The sequence below is a fragment of the Staurois parvus genome, unplaced genomic scaffold, assembly GCF_062004578.1.
Source record: "Staurois parvus isolate SC_StPar_1 unplaced genomic scaffold, SC_StPar_1.0 ptg000132l, whole genome shotgun sequence".
Taxonomy (NCBI): domain Eukaryota; kingdom Metazoa; phylum Chordata; class Amphibia; order Anura; family Ranidae; genus Staurois; species Staurois parvus.
In genome coordinates this window covers 5,970,039-5,986,359 of record NW_028317928.1, presented here as the reverse complement: position 1 = coordinate 5,986,359, position 16,321 = coordinate 5,970,039, and the positions used below count along the sequence as shown (strand labels likewise).

General features: G+C 44.6%; 1 protein-coding gene across 1 annotated transcript in view; it reads right to left on the bottom strand.

The window, feature by feature from the left end:
* Positions 1–16,321, bottom strand: part of LOC149466235 (uncharacterized) — a 71,370-nt gene that overhangs the window by 30,189 nt on the left and 24,860 nt on the right. The window contains exons 14-15 of the mRNA XM_089672717.1: positions 14,380–14,928; positions 11,506–13,142 (exon numbers count right to left, since the gene is read on the bottom strand). Of these exons, the coding sequence (XP_089528843.1) occupies positions 11,506–13,142; positions 14,380–14,928 (2,186 nt within the window). The remainder of the gene's footprint in view (positions 1–11,505; positions 13,143–14,379; positions 14,929–16,321) is intronic.

Genomic DNA, 16,321 nt, shown 5'->3' with positions numbered 1-16,321 from the left:
CTGACTAGTTTTGCATTTGGCTAGAGTCAGTGTCACTACTGGTAGCCTGAGGCCATACCTAGACCCTACAGATGTTGCACAGGCAGTCCAACTCCTTCAGGATGGCGCATCAATACATGCCATTGCCAGAAGGTTTGCTGTGTCTCCCAGCACAGTCTCAAGAGCATGGAGGAGATTCCAGGAGACAGGTGGTTACTCTAGGAGAGTTGGACAGGACCGTAGAAGGTCCTTAACCCATCAGTAGGACCAGTATTTGCTCCTTTGTGCAAGGAGGAACAGGATGAGCGCTGCCAGAGCTCTACAAAATGACCTCCAGCAGGCCAAAGACTGGGTCAGAGCCAATCCCACCATTCTCAACCAGGGTGCCTTCAGGCTTTTTCATGGATGCCTTGGCAATATGCTTTAAAACTGCCCAAAAATTGTATACAAGCCAGCAGATGGATTATTTACAGAAAGCCATAGGCTTTCATTACGCACTTTTACAACCTGCCAGCTGCCGGCATCCTAACAACCAATTACATCATTTAATGATAAGGAGGAGGTTGGGCGCCTGCACAGCATCGTTGTTTGCCCCTCTTTATCAGCAGTGGGGTCACATTAGCTGAGTGAGGGAGAGAAGCTACGGGCGAAACACTGGAATACTAGTCAGTACCTGTTTGCAAAGGAATATTTGCTTTGGAAGAATAAATCACCTCGAACGTTGGGTGTCCTGCACACGTGGATGTTGCTACGTTATGCAGAACTATTAGGAATAGTTTTTTACATTTTAGAATGGGGTGCCTTGAGATTGTCCATAATTTTAGAGGGTGCTTTGGTTGAAAAAAGGTTGAAAAACACTACTCTGACCAAACAATCAGAAACAGACTACATGAGGGTGGCCTGAGAGCCTGACGTCCTCTAGTGGGCCCTGTTCTCACTGCCCGGCACCATAGAGCTTGATTGGCATTTGTCATTGAACACCAGAATTGGCAGGTCCACCACTGGCGCCCTGTGCTTTTCACAGATGAGAGCAGGTTCACCCTGAGCACATGTGACAGACGTGAAAGGGTCTGGAGAAGCCGTGGAGAACGTTCTGCTGCCTGTAACATGGTTCAGCATGACCGTTTTGGTGGTGGGCCAGTGATGGTCTGGGGAGGCATATCCATGGTGGGACACACAGACCTCTACAGCCTAGACAATGGCACCCTGACATTAGGTATCGGGATGAAATCCTTGGACCCATTGTCAGACCCTACGCTGGTGCAGTGGGTCCTGGGTTCCTCCTGGTGCATGACAATGCCCGGCCTCATGTGGTGAGAGTATGGAGGCAGTTCCTGGTGGATGAAGGAATTGACACCATTGAATGGCCCCCACGCTCGCCTGACCTAAATCCCCTAAAACACCTCTGGGATATCATGTTTCAGTCCATCTGACACCGCCAGGCTGCACCTCAAAACCTGTTTGTTTTTTTCTCCATTCAGACTGTCCAGGAGCTCAGTGATGTCCTGGACCAGATCTGGGAGGAAATCCCCCAGGACACCATCCGTCGTCTCATTAGGAGCCTCCCCCGACGTTGTCAGGCATGCATACAAGCACGTGGGGGCCATACAAACTACTGAGGACCATTCTGAGTTGCTGCAATGAAATTTCAGCAAAATGAACTAGCTTGCTGCATAATTTTTTCACTTTGATTTTTGGGGTGTCTTTGAATTCAGTCCTCTGTAGGTCGATCATTTTCATTTCCATCAAACGATGGAGACATCCTTACGTCCTTACACATTACCCCGTCCATATCAGTATAGAGATCCAGCAGAGTTGTCCCCATTGAGATCTGATGTGTGTTCAAAGTGTTCCTTTCATTTTTTTTTGAGCAGTGTATATTGTACCGCAATACTTTCAAATCCAGGTAAACCGCTCAATACAAGGTTGAAATACACATACTGTGTAAATGGTTTTATCAGCCAAAGTATTTGTAGTTCAGTAGAGCCACTTTCGTGAATCATACATCTCAGCCAGACAGCACAGTCAGGAGGATGACACCATTTTCTCTGGCAAAGTTAAGGTGTCACACTCTGAGCGCTTGTGATGAAAAGAGGCTTGTGATGACAGGGCAGGACATGCTGTATGTATGTTGTTTACACAACGACTATAATGGGATTTTTGGTTTATTTGGTAAAATACTTTTCTACATCACAGGGTACAGTGGGTATAGAAAAGAATCATCCCCGTCAAAATAGCCTGAAATGAAGACAGACACAATTTTTGTTTTATCCAGCTGTATTTATTCAGTGCAACTTATTACATACAAGTGAAAGATATAACACCAACATGGCAGAAAAAAAAAGAAACACAGAGTTGGAAAAAGGATCTCCCCCTTGCATCAGCATTTTGTTGAACCGCCTTTTGCTTTAATTCTAGCCTTAAGTCTGTTGGGAGATGTCTCTACTACCTTTGCAGCTCTAGACTTTGCAATATCTGCCCGCTCTTCTTTGCAGAATTGGTCAAGTTCAGTTCAATTTGATGGTGAGCGTTTATAGACGGCAGGCTTCCAAGTCATTCCACAGATTTTTAATGGGCTCTGACTAGGCCATGCACGGACATTCACCTTTTCCTCCTCCAACTACTGGGGGTGCATTGTTGCTCTGTGCTTTGGCTCATTGTCATGTTGGAAGGTAAACCTTCTTCCCATTGACAACATTCTGGCAGAAGGCAGCAGATTGTCCTCAAGAATGTGCCGGGATTGTGCCCTCATCTTTTTTTCCTTGTCTCCTAACAAGTACTACAGTCCCTGCTGCAGAGAAACCACCATATCAGGATACTACCACCTCCATGCTTTCCTGTAGGAATGGTGGGATTTGGATGGTGAGCTGGATTGGATTTCCGCCAGACATATCATTTAGAGGCCAAATTATTCCATTTTAGTCATCTGACCAGAACACCTTTTTCCATGTGGCCTCAGAATCTTCAAGGTGCGTTTTGACAAAGCTCAGTCATGACTGCATGTGGCCTTTTTTGAGGGGCAGCTTTTTTCTTGCAACCCTCCCATACAAGCCACATGCACACAATGACAACTCTTTGTCATCAATTCCTGACACTGCTTCAGAGTTGCTGTAGGCCTCTGGGTAGCTTCTCTGACCAGCTTCCTCCTGGCTCTTTCATCCAGTTTGGAGAGACGTCCTGATCCAGGGTGGGTCTGTGTTGTACCAAATACCTTCCATGTCTTAATAATAGACTTCATTCTGCTTCTAGGCCTTTTTCCACAACTTTATACCAGAGACAGTGCCTTGCCACCCATAGTTGATGATTTGCTTCAGTTGCACTACCAGGGACTGAAATGCTCCACGAAAGCTCTTTCCATCCTGAGCTAATCAAAATGACAACAGCTGATCACATCTGTTGTCAAATGGATTTGTGTGCCATTGAGAAGATGATTAGCTACACCTGATTGAGTTTACAAGTTATTTTTAGGTGGGGGGTTGATCCTTTTTCCAACTTAGTGATTCTGTTTTTGAATTTTTCTGCCATGTTGGTGTTATAGTCCTCACATTATAAGTTATAATACAGCTGGATAAAACAAAAATGTGTCTGTCTTCATTTCAAGCTGCAAAGCAATAAAATGTGATTGGGGGTGATTCTTTTCTATACCCACTGTATGCTCACATTCATTGTAATAGGGTTATGCTACCACTTTCAAGTGGACACCGGCAAAAAAGAAAATCCCATGCTAGGCATAACCCCTCCCATCTAGGTAAGGCTTTAGTTTTTGTAGCAAAGCATGAACCACAAACAAAAAGAGGTAGGATCCCTGTGTCCTGTGATGTACTCTAAGAAAATGATTTAGCAGGTAAACCAAAATGTAAAATTTTTTTAATGGTACATCCCAGGACACAGGGTACCTTCACATCCATTACAATAGGGATGTCCCAAAGCACTGAATGTGAGGAGGGCAACAGGCCCCAACTAGACCAAAACCTGTTAGAACCCCACACAGCAGCATGCAAAACTCACCAACCAAAGGAAGCATCCTCTGCATATTCAGCATCCACTTAGTAAAAAGTAAGCATTGAAGACCAGGTAGCAACCTTACAAACGTGAAAGTATCAATACTCCTGGTAAAATGAGATGTCACCAAAAACAGTGAAACGTTTCCCGAGCTTGAGAAATAGGATGACAGATCCATTGAGAAATGGTTTATTTGGAAGCTGCTGTGACCCTTCCTTGGGCCTTCAGGAAGCACAAAGAGGGATTCCCACTGAGGTTGGCAGCTGTTGACTTCAAGTAACACCTGATAGCATGAACCACATCCATGGTGTGAAGAGACTTGTCCCCTGATGTCTGAGGTTTAGTACAGTCGGAAAACAGCACAATGTCCTGGTTGAAAAGGAATGAAGAAACCACCTTTAGTTAAAAAAAAAAAAAGACAGCTGAGGCCTTCATAGGGGTAGCACCAGGAACATTTTCGTACAAGAAAAAGAAGCCAGTCCCAAAACTCTCTGAGCCAAAGTAATGGCAACCAAATAAAAACTGTCCAGCGGACAGGCATGTGGAATGTGGACAGCAGACAGTGCGTAGACATGGCATTCTGCCCAAGGCAGGATGAGATCCACTTTCTCACAAGCAACCCAAAGAAACATTCAAAAAAAGATTTGAAAGCATGAATCACAGAGGGGGAAAGCTCCGAAATTCCAGCTTGTAACCTGAAGCCTTTCTGTTGGCCAACTCGTCTGTACCCTCCCCTTATCAAACTTTTGCATGTAAACTTCCCTCCGAGTGAGTAGGGGCGCACCTTTTGTTGGAAAATGGCTTCCTGCAGCATTGGGTCTGGAACTTGGCCTTGGAGTCCAAAACTTCAGATTGGTGAAAGGAATGCTTCTTGGAAGTGGACAGACTAGCAGGTTTCTGAACCATAAGCTTTGACTTCTTTTGAGAACTTATAGTGTATTCTTACCAACCGTCTCTTTCTAGGCGTTATTTAGGCTGAGACTGCATTGCAATGTTTTTCTCTATAGCACACAAGCTTTGCTGTAGACAGGCAACCTTATGGTGGAGCAAAAAAAGGGGAGGAATGACCTCTGATGTGGTTTTAAGTTGCCACGGATCTCAGAACTGCTCACTGATTGATCAAATTTGTGTGCCTGGTGGCCGGAAACTGCTCCCACTGATTTCTGTGATATTTGCTAGACCAACGTGGGTTGGCATTGTTATCTCAGCATAATTAGTTATGAGGTTGGTCACATCAAGAAATGTTGTCTACTGAATGTCTTGAAATGCAAATGCAGGTTGAAGTGCACAACTAGGAAGCACCCTATCAACCTAAATTTCTTATCAGGCTGCCAAGTAGGCATACCTTTCCCCTCCTTACCTAAGAGAGGGTGGTTGAGTTGCACAGAATCATTCTGAAGTCTTAGCAGCTCATGGCACCTGGTGACAGAATCTGGGACCATACCTCCTGCACCCAGACTCCAACATCCCAATACATTTGAGGGTTATACAACCACCATCGCATCACACTGCCGGCTGTATGGAACATAACAGATGGCCACACAAGGTACCTCCTCTTCAAAGAAAATCCACAATCTGGTGGTCTGGTAAGACATTAAGTTTAGGTGAGGTCACTGTGGTTAATATCATATCTGACTCAAGGAGAAAGTGACTGTTCAGATCTAAGGGTTCTGCATGACACAGAAGCAGGGTGCCTGCTACAGTTAATATCTGAATATGGGGGTTCAGTGTCACACTAAGCAGGAACAACGGCTACTGGTGTGAATCTCCAGGATGGAGGTTTAGTATGACACTGCCAGCAGCTACCTATAGAATAAACTTCATCTTCAAAGTCTTCATCCAACAGAGCTCTAAATCTCCTACCTTCTCAGGACACAAATCTAAACAGGGCTTGTTCAGAACACAGTATGTAGGGGTTTAGATTCTAGATAGGGCTGTGCCTTTGGATTTGCCTAGTGGCCATCCTCTGAGGGCAGGAGCTATACCCAGGTGTTGAAGACGGATTCTCAATGAGTGCAGGGAACAGACACTATTTGGTCTCATAAATGCTAGTGCCTACTCTCTCGCCACGATTGAAGGCTCACCTTGTTGGGTAAAACTTTTTTGATAAACGCAAATCAGTATCCGTAGGTGTGGGATTCCACCCAGTAAACATGGGACAGTTGAACACACTGCTATCTCCAAGGGTGGCTACAGGTCCTAGTAGATCTAAATCGCATGCCGTTTCCCCAATGATCTTGTGTGAACTCAGGCTTGTCATATCCTGAGTTCACACAGGAGCAGTGCAGGAAAAACCTCCCTGCACTGATCCCATGATGTCACACAAGGAAAAGCTGCTTCACAGGTCTGGGGATTTGAAATCCCCACGGTGTTCTCTCCTCTCCTTGCAGGGATGACAGTAGGGGCTACACGGTTTCTGATTGGTCAGCACCAGGAGGGAAACCTCCCTGCACTGATCCCATGCTGTCGAACAAGGAAAAAACCTCTTCACAGGTCTGGTAATTTGAAATCCCCAAGGCATGCGCTCCTCTCTGTGTAGGGATGAAAGTAAGGGCTAGACCAGGGGTGTCAAACTGGCGGCCCTCCAGCTGTTGCAAAACTACAAGTCCCATCATGCTTCTACCTTTAGGAGTCATGCTTGTAACTGTCAATCTTGCAATGGCTCATGGGACTTGTAGTTTGACAACAGCTGGAGGGCCACCAGTTTGACACTCGTGGGCTAGACGGTTTCTGACTGGTCAGCACCAACTACGTTTTCCAGAGATCTTTGATCAAGTGATGACACAGATATAGTTTGCCCTCTTCTACCTCTTATGCTGTGCAGATTCTGAATGCTGCACAGAGCGGTGGGTTATCTGCAGCATTCTCCCGCTAGCCCAGGGTGGGGGTAGGGCCTTTATACCCTTGGGTTGCAAGCAGAGGTTTGAATAACATTCAGCCCAAAAGATGAACAGTATTGGATTCCTGTGTGGGCAAGACAGAGCTTGAAAGGTTTTTATAACACCAGAGCCAATTTTCTTTTTTTTATTTCCAACACTTGCTAAGGATTGAAATTATTTATATTGTGCCCAAGTTGGATTTGAGTTTTAATACAAACTTAATGTACGTGTACAGAAATCGTCAGACACACAATTTATTTGTGTACTAAATAAAGTTTATTGTCCTTTTAATTCATAAAGGCCCAACGCGTTACACAGCTCTGTACATTAAAACCAAGACAGGAGTCGTGTTGCAACTTCATAAATCTTGTCTTACCACATAGAGGAAGGATGACTATGTTAGGGGAAGAAGTGACTGCTGGGGGAAGGATGTTGGGCATGCCAGGCAACAAGTTAAACTCCATATTAATAACCGTGAGATGTCCAAAAAGCTCATATTTGGCAAACGAGTGTACATAAAACTTTTTATTACCAAGGACGACATCTGCCAGGGCTGAGCAAATCCATTTCCAAACTGTCATGCAGGGCAAAGGAACACATATCTTCTGCCTACTCTTGCTTTCGCTCTGATGCTGCCCTATTCAATATCTTCTAGAGAGGTCTGAGCAGCCAATCAGCAGACCCCCGCAGTGTCACATGAGACAGGGAGAGACTTGAAGAAGAGGCTCATGGGATTGGCACTAGAGCTGAGCAGAGGTCAATAGGATGGGCATGCACAGGGCACAAATAGGTGATCCTCGTGGTAAAAACAGTGGAAGTGACAACAGTGGAAGACATCGGTGGAAGAGCAGGGAGTTCAGAGGTCAGAACCGTCAGTCAATCCAACATTGTCCTCCATAGTTCACTCAGGCGATCAAGGAAAACATTGCCCTCCAGCTCATTGAGTATCTACAAGTGTTCAACTACAACGTAACTAACTTAGATTTACATTTTTTTTTTAATGCAGCACCGGCACCAATAACCCCCAAAAATCGAATTTGCTAATTTTCTGGTGCCATGTCATGTCGGTCATGTAGTTTTTCCTCCAAGTAGGTACAGCTTGAGGCTCCCAAAAATACTTATTGTGGCCGCTTGCTCAATTTTCCGACAGTCTACACATGTGAAAAGACCAGAGCACAAGAAAAGAGCGAATGTTCTACCAGACTGGTTGAAAGATGAGTTAGTACACCATCGGTGTATGGAAATGTATAAAGAGGGCATCCAATAGAGGGAAGATACCAGGAGAGGTTGTGAAAGTGAAACTCCACACAAATCACAAACACAGTTGACATACAGTACTGTGCGAAAGTTTTAGACAGCTGTGAAAAAAATGCTGTAAAAGAATGCTTTCAGAAATAGAAGTATTCCTAGTTTTTTTTTTATATCAGTTAACAAAATGGATAGTAAACGGAGAGAGGAAAAATCCAAAAGCAAAATCAATATTTGGTGTGACTACTAGTGGTGCACCGAACTGAAAATTCTGGTGCCGAAACCGAAAATTCAGGATGCACTTAGCCAAAAACCAAAATGGACAGTTTTTAAAAATGAATAAATGCGAAAAAATACACTTTGATTGAAAAAAAACCCCGCAATATATAACTCAATTTTGTTTTAAACATGAAAGATGATGTTACGCCGAGTAAATAGATACCCAACATGTCATGCTTTAAAATTACACATGCTCGTGGAATGGCATCAAACTGCAGTACTGAAAAATCTCCATGGGTGATGCTTTAAACATTTCTACAGGTTACCAGTGTAAAGTTACAGAGGAGGTCTAGTGCGAGAATTATTGCTCTTGCTCTGACGTTCGTGGCGATACCTCACGTCTGTAGTTTGAACTCCGTTGTTTACACGTGGGTGTGGCCAATGTATGAGTTCGCCACTATACGAGAGCACGGGGGGGGGGGTGGGGGCACTTTAAACTTTATTTATTTTACACTGTCCCTTTTAAAAAAAAAAAAAAAAAAAATCACTTTTATTCCTATCACAAAAAATGCATGCATCCCTTGTGATAGAAATAATTAATGACAGGTCCTCTTTATGGAGAGATATGGGGTCAATAAGACCCCACATCTCTCCTCTGCAATGTAAAGCATTAGATAAAAAAAAGCATTGATCTAGTGCTTTAAATAAAAAAAATATATATATATATAAAAAATGACCTTGTTTACAAGGCTCCGTCACCAGAAGTGACATCATTCCAGCCCTCCAAGGGCATAGAGATGAGTGGAGGCCATCTTTCCTTCACTTATCTCTATGCCCAGCATGGGTATCATTCGGTGGTTTCTCAGGTAAGGCTGAGAACTACCCAGCGTTGGCGGCAGTGGCAGGCAAGGGGCGGCAGCGGCGAGGTTATTTTCGGCACCTGTATTGGTGCTTATTTTCGTATCCCCCAATGGCAGATAGGAGTGTTTTTAGCCGAAACATTTCGGCCACTGAAATTTCGGTGCATCCCTAGTGACCTCCCTTTGGCTTCAGAACTGCATCAGTTCTTCTAGATAGATGTACACACAGTTTTTGAAGGCACTCAGCAGGTAGGTTGTTCCAAACATCCTGAAGAACCACAGATCTCTGGATGTAGGCTGCCTCAAATCCTTCTGTCTCTTCATGTAATCCCAGAAAGACCCCATAATGATGAGATCAGGGCTCTATGGGGGCCAAACCATCACTTACAGTTTCTATGTTTTCATCCATAGTTCAGTGTCTTAGCCTTGTTTTCAAGTCGGAGGTATGGCATTTTGGCCACAGTTCTTCCATGGAGACCACTTCTGGCCAGACTTCTCTGAACAGTAGATGGGTGCACTTGGGTCCCACTGATTTCCGCCAGTTCTGTGCTGATGGCACTGCTGGACATCTTCCAATGTCGAAGGGCAGTAAGCAATAAGTTTTCGTGGCGGACCACAGTCCTCAACATTGCCCGTTTCTTTGTGCTTCTTCCAAAGAGCTTGAACAGCACATCTTGAAATCCCAGTCTGCTTTGAAACTTTTTCCTGGGAGAGACCTTGATGATGCAGTATAACTACCTTGTGTCTTGCCAGGGTGTCCTGTGACAAGAAAATGTCTTCCACAACCTCACTTTAGTAGCAGAGTTTGGCTGTTCTTCACCCAGTTTTAAACCTGCTGCACATTAGTTTGTTTCAGTTAAAGTGATTGTAAACCCTTACATACTGTATACCCAGTGAAGCAAATGGCCTCAGGTGATACACAAAGATGAAACAAATCCTCTTACATAAGTTGTACCTGTTTATCTGCAGTCTTCACTTCTCTACTGCCATTTAAATGGCAGAATTCATATACCTTGTCTGAGTTGTCAGAAAACAGGGGGCAGAGAGCTGAAGTCATACTCCACAGTCATACTCAATGAGGAGAGCTCTGAGACCTGATTGGACAGAAGGGACTCACCCTCCCCTCCACACAACTCACAGAAACAGAGCTGAGGATATCAATCAGCTGGAAGTCCTTCCCAGTCATCATTTTTCTCTTGGTGTCAGGAAAACTTGTCAGAATGGATGCATGCTGATAGAGGAACGAAGCAGCAGACAGAAATGACACTTAATTGAGACAAGTACACACTATAAAGGGATATGCTTTGTTCATATTACATGCTTGAGGTTTACAACCACTTTAATGACTATGTTTCAACCTACATATGAAATTGATGATCATTAGCACCTGCTTGGTATAACTATTCATGCACCTGACGCTAATCCTACAAAATCCATGATATTGCACAAGTGTACAAACAGTGTAAGTGTAAGAATTGAGCTGGTTTGAAGCCAAAGGGTAGTCACACCAAATATTCATTTGATTTAGTTTTACTTCGGTTTGCTCACTTTGCATTTTGTAAATTGATACAAATAAATAATATATATTTTTAAAAAGCATTCGTACTTTACAGCACTTCTTCACACCTGCCTAAAAATTTTGCACAGTACTGTATGTTTATGGTTTCACCAGCCATAAGTTCCACATTGCACAGCCTGGCGGGTGGTCCACATAGTTCTCAACTAAACAATTCAGCTTCCTGGTTTAGCAATTCAGCTTCCTGTGTCACCTCACTGGACAGCAAATCAGGATCATCACCTGTGTCCAGTGAGCTGTCCTGGAAAGTAGTAAACCTTCTGGCAAAGCCGATGTATGCTGCCTAGCAGGTTGATGACCAGATCTTCTTTAAAATGGGACTGCCAAGACATCCTCTTCAGCTTGGCATGGGTGCCTGATGGACCTATAGGCTGTAATTGATTCCCAAAAAAAACAATTAAAGACCTTAAAAGGCACGACGCACACATCAAGCTTGATGCACAAAAAATCAGGCCGGTACCGGTTTTTTTTTCCAACGCACTGCACCAATTTTTGGCATGCTCCTGGCTACAAGAACATACCTCAAAATATCTTACTGGCATTTTAAGAATAACTTCCTTTATACTCTTAGATACGATCAGAGGCGCATCTTACGCCAATAGAGTGCTACTATCGCTAGAGGTAGAAATTGACAAAAAGAAACAGAAAGCCATATCTGTCTGAGCTAATGGTGCGCCACATCTACTGGGAAACCTCCTCCCATTGGATGTTTTCCATGTGTATTGAGAGAGGCCATCTGTTATCTTTCCGTCCCAAAGCTATTATAAATTAAATATTGCTTCTCTGCTGCATGCATTTTCTGGTGTTGGGCGAGATGCGATTTCTGAGCAAAGCATTTTCCACACTCTGGACACGAGACCGGCATCACCCCCCGATGCTTCCTTATGTGATAGAAGTGGGATGACCGCCATTGGAAACACTTCCCGCATTCAGAGCACCGGTACTTCTTCTCACCAGTGTGCATGCGCTGATGCTCAACAAGGACCGATTTCCGGAGAAAACACTTCCCGCATTCAGAGCAGGAGAAGAGTTTTTCCTTGGAGTGCAACCTCTGGTGTCTAAGAAGGTTTGACTTCTTGGAAAACGCCTTCCTGCATAGGGGGCACGAGTGTGGCTTCGACTGCGAGTGGTTCCTCTGGTGCTTCAGGAGATTGGACTCCTCGAAAAAAGATTTCCCACACTGCAAACACGAAAACTCCTTCTTGATGGTGAGCGGTTTGTCGTGGCTTAAGGGATTTGGTTTCAGGTTAATGTCATCTCCATATGGAGAAAATGGACACTGATCTTCTATTTTGAATGTCCTCTGAGGTGGCACTGGGTTTGCTCCCTCACTTGGGTACAACCTCTGAGCTGGCAATGGGTTTCTGTCCTCTCTGAGGGGTCGGTGTCCCTCTACTTTGTACGTCCTCTGATGTGGCACCACGTTTGATCCCTCACTTGGGTATGTCCTCTGAGCTGGCAATAGGTTTGCATCCTCACTGAAGGGTTGGTGTCCTTCTACTTTATACGTCCTCTGGTGTGACACTGGGTTTGCTCTCTCACTGAAGTAAGTCCTATGAGGTGGCACTGGGTTTACTTCCTCACTGAGGTATGTCATCTGACGTGGCAATAGGTTTGCTTCCTCACTGAGGTGTTGGTGTCCCTCTACTTTGTATGTCCTCAAGTGCGGCAACAAGTTTGCTCCCTCACTGAGGTTCGTCCTCTGAGAGGACAACAACTTTGCTTCCCCAATGAGGGGTCGGCGTCCCTCTACTTTGTATGTCCTCTGGCGTGGCGCTAGGTTTGAGCCCTCACTGATGTACAGCCTCTGGGGTGACACACGGTTTGATCCTTCACTGATCGGTTCGCCATGCTTGAGACTAAGAAGCGTTTCATCCCCTATACAGGCTGTATAATTATTGTACGTCCTCTGTGGTGCCAGCGGATTTGGTCCCTCAGTGAGATGTGTCTTCTTGGATGGCACCAGGTTTGCTCCTTCAGTGAGATGTGTCCTCTTAGATAGTACCGGATTTGCTCCCTCAGGGAGATGTGTTCTCTTAGATAGTACCGGGTTTGTGCCCTCAGTGAGATGTGTCCGCTTAGAGGGCACCAGGTTTGCTCCCTCAGTGAGATGTGTCCTCTTAAATGGCACTGGGTTTGCTCCCTCATTGAGGGGTTCACCATGAGCAGGACTAAGGAATTGCTCATTCCTTACACAGACTGAGGTAGTCGGATCTGGTATAGCAGTGAAAGAGCCAACATGGGTAACAGGAACAGATGACAGGTATAAACAAGGAAGGACAGGATTGGGCTTAGGTAAAATGGGGACAACTCTCTGAGGATCTGCTGTGAAGTTACCACCTCTCCGTCTCCCTCTGCTATTTCTGTTGTATCGTCCATCTGAAACAAACACAAGAGGAGGATGGATTAAATATTAAACATTCTTCCTCAAAGTTAAATTCAAGCCCAGCTCGAGCCAAGAATGATTTGTCAGTTTTTAACCACTTCAATACCGGGCACTTTCACCCTCTACCTGCACAGGCCAATTTTCAGCGCTGTCACACTTTGAATGACAATTGCGCAGTCATGCAACACTGTAACCATATGAAATTTTGATAATTTTTTTTAGACAGATAGAGCTTTCTTTTGGTGGTATTTATTCATCACTGGGTTTTTTTTAAATATTAAACAAATGAAAAAAAAACTGAAAATTTAGAGAAAAAAAAAGTGTTTTTCTTAGTTTCTGTTGTAAAATTTAGCAAATAAGTAATTTTTCTTCTTCACTGATGTGCACTGATGAGGAGGAACTCGTAGGCAGCACTGATGGGCACTAAATATGGGTGTAACAGGTTACAAAAGGTGAAAGAAAAAAAAACCCCTGGCATTATCGGCACCTATTTTTTACGCCACCGATAACCCAATTTTTGGCCGATAATATATTGGTGCATCACTTCCAAAAAGGTTGGGTACCGCTGGTATAACTCCATCCATATGCTTGTTCTGAGGATTGAAATGAAGGAAAATATCAAGAAGGGTCTGAATGCAATAAAGACGTGGAATGTTAAAAGAAAAAAGTTTAGGTAGAAATTCCACCTAAAATCCATCTCCAGTCAAAAAAAAAAATAAAAAATAATATAATAGAAAACCCAGAACCCCCGCATTTTTATCCTTATATCCCTCTAAATTATTTTACTTACCACAGTCTGCCATCATGTGATCCTCCAAGGCTCCTCCTCCAGAAGTGAAAACTGGTAATCCACCAACTCCAGAAGAAAAAAGACCCGGGACCCAGTGCGCCATGTGACCATGGATTTAGGTAGGTATATGGTGAGTTTAGTTTTGCTTTATTACAAAAAGTAATTGGGTTAGTAGAGAGGGTGTGGTAGATTTACTTGGAGGGATTACCTAGAGTTTGGGCATTCAAAAAGCCAGCAGTGGTATCTCCCGTATCTACCCCTACTGGTTCCCTTATAAGTGATAAAGGGTAACAGAAAGCTTGAAACAATTTACCCGGCGACCTGCCTTGGCATCTTTTCATGCGTGCTGAGGGCAAGGGACAGCCAGCGAAAAACTCTACTCCTCCCCTTTAGTGTAAATCACATTGCCAAAGCATATGTCCAGCTGTAAATACACCCACCTTTGTGTCTTCTCTGATGGTAAAACAATGTCGATCTCCACTGGAAACACTTCCCGCACTCAGAACACGAATAGGTTTTCTCCCCTTTGTGCATGCGCTGATGTTCAACAAAGCTGGACTTTCGCAAGAAACACTTCCCGCACTCCGAGCACGAGTAGGACTTCCCATCCGTGTGCATCCTCTGGTGTCTGGCCAGGTTTGCTTTCTTACCAAAGGTTTTCCCGCACTGGGAGCAAAAGTATGGCTTCTCCTGGGAGTGGGCCCCGTGCTCTGACAGTAGTTCAGTGGTGTCTGGAAAACGCTCGCTAGACTCTGAACATGAGAGCATTTCACGTGTGTGGTCTGTAGGATGGGCAACCAACTGGGAGTGATGGGGGAAGATCCCCCTATTAGTAGAGGGATCAGACAGAAGCTGTGTACCATGAAGAAGTGGATGGAGATTTGGAGTGATGGGGTTTTCTCCCAAAGAATTAGCTATGGTCTCATCTCCTGCTTCATCTCCAGAGATAACAAGCAGCCTCTCTGTATCGTAACTTTTGTATCGTCCATCTAGAAGTAAGAGATGGAGGGGTAAGGTAAAAGCAGGAGTGAAGGTTCCAGAATAAAGACATTGTATCACATCCTGTATAGTATAAAATCTAAGTGTTGTCAGAATTTGGGGGATTCCGCTTCCATCTCAGCATAATATAATTCCCAGAACACCCAATGATCTATATCCTACCCCTTGTACGCCCCACCTCGTTTCACAGCAGCAGTGAGATGACTCCTCCAGTACACAGAACTATCCTTCCTTATTCCTGTATAGTATTAAAAAAAAAAAAAAAAAAAAGAAGAGCACCGGAGGCCTCCAGCACACATTTCGCTTTACACCTTTACTGAGAATACCTTCATCAAGTGTTCAATTCCTCACCATCCCAACTCCTCTCCTGTGTTGTCCCACAGTTTACACTTCTTTGGTCATAGCATTCTTTTCCCAAATGCTGGATCCACCATCATACCTTCCACACTCCTTTCCTGCATATGCTGCCTGCTCCCATACATTCCTAAACATACTGCCCACCATCATACCCTCCACACTCCTCTCCTGTACATACTGCCCCCTGTCACACCCTCCACACTCCTCCCCGGTACATACTGCCCACTGTCACAACCTCCACACTCCTCCCCTGTACATACTGCCCACTGTCATACCCTCCACACTCCTCTCCGGTAGAGACTGCCACTGTCATACCCTCCACACTCCTCTCCTGTACATACTGCCCACTGTCATACCCGCCACACTCCCCTCCTGTACATACTGCCCACTGTCATACCCGCCACACTCCTTTCCTGTTTATACTGGCCACTGTCATACCCTCCACACTCCTCTCCTCTATAGACTGCCCACTGTCCTACCCTCCACACTCCTTTCCTGTTTATACTGGCCACTGTCATACCCTCCACACTCCTTTCCTGTTTATACTGCCCACTGTCATACCCTCCACACACAGCCCACTGTAATCCCCTCTAGATTCCCCTCCTGTATATACTATCTGCTGTCATACCCTCTACACTGCTCTTCGGCACATGCGGCCTGTTGTCATATCCTCCACACCCCTCTCCTGCATAAACATCCTTCACTCATAACCACCAGGCTACTTCTTTATGATTGTTTTCAATATCTCTCACTTCATCTGATCCTGGAAAGGGCACACTTTTGCTAGTTAAACTAAATCAGGAAAGTATAAACTGTTCTACAAAAATCCAGTAACTTGATTCAGCCAGTTTTTATCCTATTCCAAAAGATGCAATTTAGACAGGGGAATCACTGCAGAGGCTTTGGATGACAACATGACACACAGAGGTACTATGATGCCAATCAACCTCTGTGAGCTGAGGAGTCAGAAAGGTGCTGATGTCACTAACAGGTTCCTTTCTTCAATGCACGCTCTGAGCCAATTTG